General features: G+C 38.8%; 1 protein-coding gene across 1 annotated transcript in view; it reads right to left on the bottom strand.

Moving 5' to 3' along the window:
• LOC120789161 (CUB and sushi domain-containing protein 1-like) overlaps nucleotides 1–13596 on the bottom strand; it is a 298034-nt gene that overhangs the window by 95435 nt on the left and 189003 nt on the right. Inside the window, exons 23-26 of the mRNA XM_040125711.1 lie at nucleotides 12778–12947; nucleotides 6653–6809; nucleotides 4089–4280; nucleotides 253–379 (exon numbers count right to left, since the gene is read on the bottom strand). Coding sequence (XP_039981645.1) covers nucleotides 253–379; nucleotides 4089–4280; nucleotides 6653–6809; nucleotides 12778–12947 — 646 coding nt within the window. The remainder of the gene's footprint in view (nucleotides 1–252; nucleotides 380–4088; nucleotides 4281–6652; nucleotides 6810–12777; nucleotides 12948–13596) is intronic.

Below are 13596 nucleotides of genomic sequence, written 5' to 3'. Positions count from 1 at the left end.
CATCCTATAAAAATCCTATTACTGCTTTTACTGCTCCTATTAGCTTGTCTTGTTTGGTAGCCAGTCAGTTAACCCCATCTAGGCCAGAGTGAGGCAGATTTACAGACACTTCTTAACTTACTTGTTTTAATTCATTATCTAACATTCTTGGCTAGTTTCCCTTAATGTAAAACCAAAAATACTCAACTCTAACTGCAGGTTATCATCGTACTCACAGTGGATTCAGTGTATATCCAAATGCTTCATAATTACCTGATAGTCTTGCCTGTATCAGCCTCGATAGTCCAGGTACAGTGGAGGTTGTTGTCATAAGGAGCAGGATAACCTGGCGACAGAATCCGTCCAGACACTGCTCCAGCGATGTGACCTCCACACTCCGCTAAAAATACACAAGACAAAAATTATATATATATATTAAAAAAAAAAATCTTGATGCATGCAAACAAATTATTTTTGGTATTAGTTTCTATGACTTCACATTTATTCTAAGGACATTATTACATCGCTGATTGGTAATTGACAGAGCATGATGCTGCTGCCAGTGTTGGTAGATCAGGTCTTCTTATCCTTTGGTATATTCTGATCTGGTCCGACTGTGCTCAGGTCCCCATCGGGTGTCTGTTTTGAAAATTAATTTATGTACGTCGGGTTTAGGTTTAGGTTCAGAATGGGTCAAAAAACGGAGGATCTGTGAAGACCTCTATTCTCAATACGACTACATTCTTTGTGTTATATTTTGCGGTCTTCTTTCCAGCCCTATTAAAGTTTCAATTCATCTCTGTAAGAGGCGGCTCCACTACTTTGCTGTAAATTACTCTGAGGTGTGAAGGTTGAGTTAAATGAGAATCAGTTTAGAAAGGCTTGAATCACTAAATCAACCTTGAATTATCCAAGCTCCTGATATACAGTTTCAAGGTTGGTGAATAACTTTGATGGCTGTTTTCCCTTAAGGATCTCACTATAGTGTGCAAGGTTCAAGAAATAAATGCAGTTTAATACACATTAGAGAACTGGCTGTGTGTGTTATTTTTATATTGTTTTCAGAGGTGAGGAACAGAGGAGATAGCAGGAAGCAGGGGAAAAGGCTGGGAGCAGATTTGAACTCATTATGGTAGTACATGGTACACATGGTAGGTAGCCCACTGAGCCAGCAGATCGCTGCCGATTAGAAAACACTTTGGTACAGAGAAACTTTATATCTGTGTGTGCATTGTGTGTTTGTGTGAGTTAAGAGGGCACCATTAACACAGCTCTGCAATCTACAATAACATGACAACCTACTGCAGATGTATTACCCTGGGCAGAATGCACACAAATACACATTCACGTCAACACTAAGGGAGAAGCAGATAACCAAACTCACACACAAGTCCAGAAAAATATTTGAAAACACTTATGCAGTCCCACAAGCAAACAATTTAACCAGTTGTCTCAGTCCCTGGTGATAGAAAACAAAAGAGGCAGTTACTGTGCTGTGTTTTACCATGAAAAGCGGGTGGAGAGGGGAAGAGTCACAACACACAAAGAGAGAAAAACAACCATTATTTAGTAAGCCTGGGTCAATGACAGCTGCAATTTCCCAAGACAGAAAAAGAAAGAGAGAATAACAGGCACACACATATAGAGTTGAAGACAGACAGGTGTAGCGTATAAATAGAGGAAGAGAGAATGACAAAAAGAGCCACACAGATGTAAACCACCGCTCTGTTTGACTCAGTGTGGGAGAAAGAGAGAAAGACAGTACAGAAAAAACCTGAGGCGAAGCCATTTCCTCATCTCCATACTCGCTCGCAGATATGGGATTGAGCCAGACAGATGGGGACGGAGACATTCAGAGAGGCAGAAAGACAGACGCTCCAACAGGCAGACAAAGGAGGAAGACACAAAGGTAGATATAGAGGTAGCTAGCCCAGGGCTCTGCCTGCAAGTACTCCCCTGGTTGCTGGCTTACCTGAAATAAAGCAGCAACAGAGCAGCTATAAATTAATGACTGACGGAATGTGGTGGTACACACACACACACACACACACACACACACACACACACACACACACACACACTCACTGAGATTTAAACACACCCAGCCACAAACCCATACTCATTCTCATTCCACACACACCACACTCACACACACATTCTTTTTAGTTGCCACTAGCAACTACATCAGGCCATGTCCCACCTCAGAGAGCTCAGGTGTGCTGGTAGGTTAGAAACACACAAGGTTTGGCTCTGCTTCAGGGAACTCAGAATTAACATGTGCCAAGTGCCCATGTCTACCCAAAAAGGTAGAAATACTTACAGAGAAAAGTGTTTAAATTTGTAAAATATGGAGAGCCACAAAAAAGTTTATGGACAAGCAGGAATTATAGACAACAAAAACTGCAAATTTGCTTTGCTTGGGGATTTTGACGTCAAGTTCAGGCTTCACCGTTGGTTGCTGCATGACAATATGGAATCAGAATGGCCAGCTGTACACGCTGAAGCAAAAACACAAAATGACTTTCACTGGTCCATAAGCAAAAGAAGAAAAAAAATCCCCATGTCAAAGCACTTGATTTGTTTGGCATACTCCTCTCCAACCAAATGAAGAACTGCGAAGTACCAGCTAAAGCTATATCTGCCCCCTGGCAGCTTATCGACCTCAAAACCTGAGAAATATTCTAGATATGCCAAATGAGAAACCTTTTTTGTTATGTTCACTGTCTGAAAAAATGAAACCTGACATTGTGGGAGTGCACAGCAGCAGTCTCTTGATGGCTGATTATTACATTAGGTTTTATGGCAGTTTCACAGGCTTCCTTCAGTCTCTATAATAACTTACTCAGTGTTTCAACAAAAAAATTATATAACTTTGATACAACTTAAGAGTTTTTTTATGTCCCCTTTTCAATGTGTTGACAACACATTTATATTAGAAATAAGCTGCCTGTTTTATTAGGTCATTAAGAATTACGGAATTTAGATTTTTTTAACCAGGAGTATGCATGATTGGAGTTAAGTATTTTTGCAGTTATATGAACTGTTACTTTTGTCATCACCCGCTGTAGCTCTCTGTTGAAGACTGAGTCAGTATTGTCTGAAGGCTGACTCTTATTGCCAGAATTTTTTTTATCACAATTAGTCATCCTATCACAGTGGATGTGGGTGTACAGTAAACTAGCTTAGATGAGAAAAGTTTAATTTCTCCGATTGGAAGTATTGCAACTACTTTGACTATATTCACATAAAAGGACAGGGAAATTAATAATAAGGATTTCTGAAAGTAAGACAGGATACAGTCATCAATTTTGGGCTGTAACAGTAAAGTGCATATGGGTGCACTTTCACGGCAGTCCGTGTTGTCCAGTATCTGAAAAGATACACTCTGGTCAAGCGGCTCTTGAGCGGCATGATATCTGTGTGTAGTTCTATTACATCTTAAATTTATTCAAGAAGCAACAACTCCAGATGAGTCAATATTGTTTTTACGTCCCATCACTTTCTGTGCTTCTGAAAAAAGTCTCTTCTGATAGAATATTCTATTTATTGAGCATGCTGAGAATAGAACAGAAAGCTAAGGCTTCTGTCAAAGTCGTTGGCATAAAATACTGTCTACACCGTCATTGTACAAGAAAGAAGTCTGGCTTACATTACAAATTTATCAAAGTTCAATTCAGACAGTCATTACCTATTTTTGCACCTTAACCATGCCTTCCTTAAAATACATAGAAGGCTGTTGGACTAAAATACTCATTGACATCCTGCTGTCCAAGTGCAGATAATCTTGTGTGCACAGGCTGATGGATCAGCAAGGGCCTTTTTTTTTTTACACACAGAGGTGTATTAGTACCACTACAGACATTTCCCACAGAGTGTTGAATCAGTCCGCATGCCCTCTTCTCAAAGTCTTCACCTGTATTGACTCAATCACTTATTCCCTCACTCTCCCTTTTGCTCTTTCTGGGGCTCAGACACAGACAGGACTAGATTTGACTGCTGCTTCTCCCTGTTATATTTCTCAATGAATAGTGTGAAAAAAGTCACCCACAGACCTTGTAGTTCTGAATTACTGATGCACATAGAACTTACAAACGTATTGACATACTAACCGATACAGGAAGGAAGTGGTTTGTCCCAGACACGTCTGTCCCCGCTAAGACAGGTCAGTGTACTGCTGCCATGGAGACTGTATCCAGGGTTGCAGGAGTACAGCACAAAAGTGTTGGCATAATGACCGTCGTCCTGGATCTTATAGCCATAACTAGGGACGCCTGGTTCCTCGCAGCGTACTAAGTCAAAACCTAGAAGGAGACACACAGACACACATAGAGGGACACACACACACACACACACAGGTACAGATACATAAAGATTCGATTTTTCTGTCAATGCAGGAAGACCACATTTCACAAATGAAAAGGATCATTTAGAGCTGTTTTGGAAAACGAGAAATAAGATCATACTACTCCTTTCCTCAATCCCACTACTTCTGCAGAAAATTCAAGTTTAAACACAGTGAAAGCTAATGGACATGTCTAGAGATTCTACTCGTTTGTTGCTATGATGTTTGAAAAAAGTATGGGCTTCTCCCTTTTCTGAAAGGTATAATAATTTGTAGTAAGCAGCACCAGTGGTTGTATTTATGGATTGAAAATGTGGTACCTATATGAAACTGTGGAAAAACATCAAATGATAATTTCACATCCCACACGAACACAAATATACTGTACACTTGAATGAGCACATTGCAAGGGATGTCTGTTTGTTCTGAAGATAACAAAAAACAGGAAAAGTTTCCTGCCTCCAAGACAGATGGATAAACAAAGACACAATGATGTCACCAACATGCAGTATCTTCTTTCCATCGGTTCAGCCTCTTTTGAACAGAACATCAATGAACAGTGAGATGGTCACTATCGTAAACTTTTTTTTCAATGAAGGCTCTGGATCTAGTATGTCAGCCAACTTGTCCATGACAACTTAGTGAAAACATCACCTGATCAAGAAGAATTAGGATAACTTTTAAACAAGTTTAATAACATTTACAAACAACACTGCAAACACATCTACTGAATGTACAGTAACATCCATGGACTATGAACAGAGTAATGCAAAGAAAGTTAGTAAGATGGTCCTTCAGGCTCTTCAGTTTGCAGTGAAACATTTTATGTTGTCCAAATAAGTGATATGATATTTCAAAATTCTTCCATGATAAATTGAGCTTTTATCAGTGAAGACTGTGTAATGTCTTTTTGACAGATGGTGCTAAATTGTTTGTTTAGATAACAGCAATCTCCACCAATCCTCTTGACTATTGAGTGATGTAATTATATGTAAAACAACACCTGTTATCCGTTATTCCTGGACAGAATCAGAATGCACTCATTGTCCAATCACCATTTACTCCTCACGAAGCCCTGAAATAACTTCTTTTACACAGCCAGCCACTTTTTAAATGAGCTGTGTCCGCAGTTTTGTGAGGTGTGTGTACAATAATCTATCCATTTCTTCATCCATTTCGGTAAAACAGACGCATCTCACTTCTGCAAACCTTTCTTTTTAATATCTTTAACACGTTTGAATCCTGATTACTATATTAAAATAGCTCTAACACTCTGCACTATAAAAGCTGTTTTACCAGTCCCTGACCCTACTTAAGAAACCATCACTGCCTATCTGGATCAGATGCTTCTCTCACCTTCCACCTGTTTAAACGTTCTATCAATCTCTCTTATCTATCCATCCGTTCATACATTGTTGCAGAACTTTGCAGAAGGTGTCACCTTCTCCATTTTAATGACTTGTGGATTAATGGCTTTCTAATGGTTTAACTGACATAAAGAGCATCCATCTAGTATCCATATACCATCTACCTTCACCCATTTGTCCCTCCATCCAGTCGCTCTTCCACTCCAGATGTGTCACTTGCTCACCTTCTTTTAATGACTTGCAGATATATGCTCCTCTAATAGCCTCTTTGACTTACACAGCAGCTGGTCTTGCCTTCTTAACAGACTTTCTTTAAAGCCATTAAGATGCGTGCGTGTGTGTGTGTGTGTGTGTGTGTGTGTGTGTGTGTGTGTGTGTGTGTGTGTGTTGTGTTTGTCCGTGTGAGAGCGAGAAAGAGAGAGAGGGCGCATGTACGTGTGCTTCAAGCATTCCTGTGCTTGTTTCTGTTCTCTGTATGCTTGGTAATGTACTGTTGCACTCTGAACTCCAACTTCAACAGAGATTGTTTGGTAAACTGACTGTTGGTCTCTTTTCAGCTTTTAGAAGTGAAATAAATAGCTCAGTAATTTGCCGACAGAGAAAGGACAGTCTCTAGAGTTCTGTAGTACATGACACTTATTTCAGACTGATATGTAGCACTCAAGCATTCCTTGACTGAGGCACAGGGCAGATGTGGGATATAACCATGAGGGCAATCTTAACAAAATCACTACTGCTCTAGTTTTCGATTAAAAACATCTCTTGCAAGGACCTTCATGATGGGCTATTTGAATTTTAGGAAATTACTTTTACGAGTGTTTACTCTCTTTAGCCATGCTTGAACAAACTCTTTACAGCACCACAAACCATGGTTGTAAAGGTAAATATAGTAAGTAACGATTGATATTACAGCCCAGTGTCTAATCAGTTCATCCAAAGTTAAAATTTCTCCAAGATAACTCACTCGTGTATGTGAGGCGAAAACCTTGATTGGTTCCAGAGGCGTTGCTGTTGAACTCCAGCCACAAGTGATTGGATGTACTATTGATGACATGACCCATCATGCCATCACGTGTAAAGTTGCCAAGGAGACGGGATGAAGTGTTCTCTCCATCATATACCTGTCAATCAACACAGAGGAAAAGGACCACAGAACATGAATAAAACCATGAGTTAAAAGGGTTTGTGTGGTTTTGTAGGGGTTTATGTGAGTGCACACCTACCAATTAAAGTAATGAGAATCTCACAGTACATGGGTGCACAGTGCACTGCTAACCTGGACTGGAATACTGGATACAAAACATGCAGGGCACTGCTGCAATGCCTGTCACCAAGATACCAAACAATGCAAGGAAAAAGCTACTTTGCTTAGCTTTGCATCAGAATGGATCTTTTGGAGCACCACAAAGATAAAGCCTTAAATATCACATGAAAGTTGCTGAGGTCACAAGTGAGTTGTTAAGGGGCTATATAACAGTCAGCAGAGCTCACGAAGTCTCCCATTTTTATGTTAAACCATCAAGGTATTTATGCAACAATCCAACGTAAAGAAACGAAATGTTGAGGAGTTTCATGGTAGGTAAATAAATTGGTTACCTTATTTGAAATGCTGTTTGCCACATTTAAATGTGGTGGAGTGAGAATGTTGTACACACTTAGTTTGAATTTTGCAGTTAAATCCTTGTCTTGCGCCTTCGGGAAGCAGCAGATTTGAGTATCACTTTAATTTGTGTATTGGCAGAGGGGATATTGCAGCCCTCGATGAAAAATAAAAAGTAGCTCATTCACAGTTGAAGATGTCTCCAGCTGTGATAAGTGTTCCAAAGTTTTGTCTATATTTTGAAAAGTTATGCTGCTAAAATGGATTCAACAGAGGAAATCGTTGATGAGTAATACAGTGTGTTTCCTAGAAATCATCAGTAAAAGCTAAAAGCTTCTGTATGCATGTTCTCTGCTTTTAACTAAACACTGTTCGAAGCAGCAAGTCAATGTCTGTGTGTGTGACTTAGTTTGAGATGATGTCATGCATATTAGAGGAGGTGAAAATAGCAGGAGAGTGAAAAGAAGAATGTGAGGACAGGATTACATCTAGATATAAATTAAATTTTTCACAGTGTAAAAAACATCATTGGACTAGTTTCCATTTGTTAGAATTATGAAATTGATGAAGATGTTAACATTTTGGCTCTTTTGACTCATTCTTACTTTTTGATCTCCTGACGGTTTTGTTTCTCAACGTTTGTATTAGGACCATTAAACTGTTATTGGCAGTACAAACAAGAGACAAAACAGCTGGAAGTCATTTAAACCAATGAGTGCTGTGAGACAAGGCGAAACGGAAGCTCGAGTAAAGGCTGCCAGAAAGATCTTTGCCACTTGGCCACACAAGCAAAAGTTGAGCAAAGTTTAATATACAAATGAAAAAGTGTAACAGCATCCAGTTGATGGGTTGATATGCGCAAATCTCTACAGCAACACATTCCATTACAAAATGTATGATCTTTATATTATAATTACTTATGTTTTCTAACTCAATACACAATTTTGTTGCATGCAGTCAACACATTACATTTGGTGTTTGGAACCAAAGTAAGCCAACATACATACATCAAAGGGAACTGTGGTATTGGCAAATAGAAGCTGGGTATTTAGCCACATTTTGGCCTGTTTTAGTGAGAATATTGTTTTCAAGATCCTGACAGAGCGAGAGCAGAGTAGGGGATTGTACAGCAGAGGAGGTTAGATATATTTATATGGATGATGTCAAAATTTTAAGGGCAATTTTTTCAAGTATTTAATACTAAAACACTTCAGTTTGTTTTGGACTTTCTGTCATCTAGTGATGAATGCAGCTTTAATGTGACCAGTAAAGAAGTAGTAGTTTGGGAAGTGCAGTCTACTCTTGACTGCAGTTTGAAGGGGAAAATTAGGACTCTGAAGTACCTCATAATACTATATCACAGCTGCGATATAAATGGGAACTGCTCATGCTTATATTTGGCAGCTGGGGACATTTCCACAGATCGGTGGTGACAGGTCTGCAGTTGGCAGGAATGCCAAAGAAAAAGGGCTATGGCAATGTCCTGCTCTTTCTCTACAAATATTGCCTATCAGAGGAGACACCTCCATGTGAAACAAAAGTAGGAGCTAGTGTGCTGAGTGTGTGGTTGTGCTGGAAAGCATAAACATGAAGAGGACAGAGAGACATGGGAAAGAACAGTGTGGAAATGAACAGAATTTTAAATAAAAAAGAGCGGTATCACAGTAACCGTAACATTACTCCCCTAAACTTTATTTTCCTTCCCTGTTCCTCCCTCCCTACATCTCTCCCGTTCCATCAGTGTCCCCCCATTTTGCATGCTGCTGTCTGTCTCTCTTGCTTTCTATTTCTCTCTATCTTTCTCTCATCCTCTCTCTATTTCAGTAAAACTTGGTATGGTTAATGAAAAGCCCTGCGGCTCATAAATCAACATGTCACCATCTGCCACCCCTCCTCTCTCTGTCTGACTCTCTCTCTGTCTCGCTTGCTCTCCTACCACCACAATTTTCATAACAATTCCTGCACACCCCCACTTTTTCTTTCTTACCCTCTCTTTTTTTCTTCTTCAGGGCTGGTGTACATCTGAGTAAATTTGGTCAAGCACTGTATTAGAGCACATTTTTAGGCGAATTGAGCTTAGCCCTTTTCTTGAACAGTGCCAGGGCAAAACTTAGCCAACAGCAAAAGCAGTTGTAATGAGCTGGTTCATATGTAACGGGAGATTTTAGCCCTAAAGCTTGCAGGAACTGCGAAGCAAATGGTCTGTGTTCAGAGTGCTCAGCTGCAGTAACAGGCATTAGCTCCATTACTGTTAGCCTGGGGAGTGGCATGCTAATTGCTAGCCTAAGTGGCACTTTGGGGTTTTCCTTTCAGTTCATAATAGTTTGCAGTATGCTTTCTGCTAATTCTTTGGGAAAGTTATAATTAACAGACATGTTGTACATTACTAGCCATCGCTCTTATAAATGTTCAATTCTATACCATCAAACAAGATGACTATAGTACAGAAAATTTCATTACATCATGCACCTGCTATCCTTTACATACTTACTCCTTTCTGCATGACTTTGTTTTGACTGTACCCTATATTTTAAAAATTGTGTATGTTCAGGTGGAAAATGTGTAAGTGCAAAACATTTTACAGTTTTGTCTGAAAAAAACATAATTTATGAGACGCAAGGTCTATGGCCAGGCTAGCAGCCTCCTTTGGTTGTAATGCTTGTTATACACAAGTAAGGAAAACCATTGGATTTCTGACAATTGAGAGACAACAATTCTTAAATCCTTAGTCCTAGTGGGGGTAAATTGTTAGGCAGAGTAGGCAGGCAAAAAAAGTTTGGCCTGAGAGTTTAACAAGAGAAAAGTATACATTATCTAACTCAAATGAATTTATATTCTGGTGAACATTAAAGTGTTCAGATTGTGTGACAGGCTTCCTTATTTTTTGGTTGGAGCATGAGGCTAGAGGAAAGGTGATGGCCACACAACAGATATTCAAAATGGCCAATACTCTAATCAATGCTCTAATACATTTAGATATAGTAATTTTCAACTTCTGTGAATAGACTGAAGATGTTTCTAACTTTTTACATTTCTCAAAGATAAAAATACCATACACTACATCACTGTACTGCAACGAGAAGATGGAAAGAAAACTGAAGCCAAAAATCTAATATTGTTGTTCATTCTTGCAATCAATCTTTGTTACTCTCTGTTGTCTGTTAACCATCATAGTGTCACTTTCCTTTCCTGAAGGGGATTTTTTTTCTTTTTTTAAATACCTATTCCACTGGGAACACTTCCACCTGTTACAATGATGTTTAGCCTCTCCAAAAGTCAGGGAGAAACCTGCTAATACAATCTAACCACACACAGGCTCAGCCAGTGCTCTAGGCCTAATACTGCTCATACACTCTAAACACATACTGGCTTAACCATTGCCCTCAGGCCTAATACCACTAAGAGACATTGTGAATAGAAACAGTTTTAGACGATGTCAGTAGGACAGCATCAAGACTGTAAAACAGCTCACACGGCTTCTTCTAACTGACACTGAAGTGGGTATATGTACCTGAGAGAGGGCTTCTGAGGAATTATGAGCCTTGGGCACATGTGTAATTCTCTTTGTAGGTCAGACGTACACAAATATGCACATCCAAATATATACTATGTAAACACTTCAATCAATTCCTTGTACATATATATCTTGTGACAAATTATAATGCTTACAATTCATGAGGGCACCAGCAGACTGAGAAGAACCATAATAACATATTGCAGATCAAATCTGTATTTGGGGCTTGTAAAGGGATGTTCATAAATGATTCCAAAGTTTGCAGTTGTAAATCAACCTTTTATAACATGTTAAATTGATCTGCATGAGAAATTCAAGTTTGTACATGTGTGGACAAGATTTGTATTTGTAGAATCCAATGGAATTACTTGTGAACATCCCTTTGCAAGTTCAAAATCTTTAAGACCCTAATTTGAGCCCATATGTATCCCTTCCCGGTGTCTCTAAGAGTATAAAAGTGTATAAAAACCAAGGGTTAACCTTCAAATACAACAGTAATGCACTGTAGTGGGTTCCTTAGAGGAATCAAGAGAGGAAGAATTAATCCTTTTGTGCCACTCTTACTCATATATTCATTCAGCCATGGATGGCGACTGCAGCAAGAGCACCATCAGCACTAATAGAGAACATAGGTAATAAACTCCCGCAAGGATGTTATTGCTTCTTATGACAATGTTTAAGGCCTCTAACATCTAGGGCAAACTTTGGTAATACAATTTCACTACATACTGGGTAAACCAAGGATTCAAGGCCCTTTCTGTCATTCATGTTTTTACTCCAGCCTTGTTGTTGCACACCTCATATATTTAAGGACTACACATTCCCTGACATCTTAATTGGACCAGGTGTGCATGGCTGGAACAAAAGCTTTAAGAATAGGCTTTGAGGATTGTGTTGAGAAACTTTGGGCTCCGCAGTGCAACATAAAAAATGACTACTGAGTATAGACATAAAATATAAAGAGGAGAAAATTCCCATTCAAACTAATTCTTTGCTTTTGTGTTCAACAAAGAAGAGGGAATAAACAAACAATGCGAACCTCCCTGAAATTTTTGTTCAATTTAGAACTGTTCTTGCATTATGCAGGTAACTGCACTTCTTGATGAATGAATGAATTAACTCATAGGAAGCAGAGGAAAGCAATGGCTGACATTAATAGAAACCACATACACATCATGGAATGATATCTGCAATTACGTTCTCCAAAAATGTAGGTGGCTGCAAATATTAAAGTAAAATGCTGTTGGCTACACAATTCACACTCTTTCATATATCTGAATGAAAATTTACAATATTTCAAATATATAAATAGTGGAATCCTCAAAATCAACAGATTTAGATTAAAACTTGTAATTGTTAAATAGTCATATGAAGCCACAATGAACCACTATTTTAATGAAAAAAACAGAAAGAGGCATTACACACTGCAGTGCCCGATGAAGCAGTAAGCTAAACATATTGTACATGACAATGTTAATAAAGATGGTAATAAACGTGTATACTTTTATGGTCTAAGTGTGTGGCCACTACATCACACACAGTGTGTGTGTTTGTTTTTTGTTTTTTGACACATTATATTCACAGTGTTCATGATTATGCCAGCATCTAAATTTCAATTATTGTTTCCTTTCCAAGCATAATTTGAAATAAGCACATAACACATAATAATAATAATCTGTTCAAGAATATATGTGTTTAACGATGTACATATTTGCAAATAGACAGCCTCTGATTATGTTATATATGTGTGTTATACAGTATGTATGTGTGACAGAATCTGTAAATAAATGATGCAAAAGCTAATCATATTTGGACGTGTGTATAACTGTGTGTGTGAGCATGTGTGAGAGTGTGTGTGTGTGTGTGTGTGTGTGCGTGTGTGTGTGTGTGTGTGTGTGTGTGTGTGTGTGTGTGTGTGTGTGTGTGTGTGTGTGTGTGTGTGTGTGTGTGTTTGTTTGTGTGTGCGCACACATGCCTTGAGATAGTCTCCATCCTGCAGTGAGAAGCTCTCAGCTTTCAGCCTGATTCCTTTGCCCTTTTCGGTAGTGATGCGGTAAATGCACTCGTGGTTATTATCGTAGTTGGAGGGGAAGTTTGGAGAAAGGAGAACGCCTTCTGGTCCTAGTGAGGAGGCTCCACACTCAGCTACAGCAAGAGAATAAAGGGGACAGGGACACTTTGGATCAGAGTCACAGCAGTTCTACCTAATTATTTTTGAGCAGTCAGAACATCTGGGTTAGCTTGTTGTGTAAAAAAAGACAGGAGAGCAGAGGACTTACAGTTCCACATGAAAAAAAGAGATTAGAGAAAAGTGCATGTCCTTTATGACCACAAACCTTATTCAGCTCAGCAGATATGATAATAATGAGGATCATAATAATGAACCATACAGTATAAAGCTGCTTAAGAGCACTTGTTTGAAATGTACTTTAAATAGGACAATAGCATCAAGCATGATGATTAGCAAAACACATTCGAAAGAAAAGCAATTAAACATAAACAACAAAAGATTAAAAAGAGGGCAAAATGAAAACATTGCATAAAAGCAGGTTTTTATTTGTTTTTTTGAAAAAAGTATTACCTATAATTTATACAGAATTATCAATCAGGTGCAGTCCCTATCAAAGTTTAGGAATTCAAATAAGTGGTACTTTTTGCAAATAGAGTTTTGTGATATGTAAATGAGGAGAGGAGAAAAGAAGCGAGCCAACTCCCACTGAGGAGGACCACCACTGGTTGGAAGGGATAAAGAGGAAATGGAAGTAATGAGATACACAAGAGAGAAGGCAGTGTG

The sequence above is a fragment of the Xiphias gladius genome, chromosome 1 (assembly GCF_016859285.1).
Source record: "Xiphias gladius isolate SHS-SW01 ecotype Sanya breed wild chromosome 1, ASM1685928v1, whole genome shotgun sequence".
NCBI lineage: Eukaryota > Metazoa > Chordata > Actinopteri > Istiophoriformes > Xiphiidae > Xiphias > Xiphias gladius.
The sequence above is the reverse complement of the archived record's forward strand: the minus strand, read 5'-3'. Positions and strand labels throughout refer to the sequence as shown.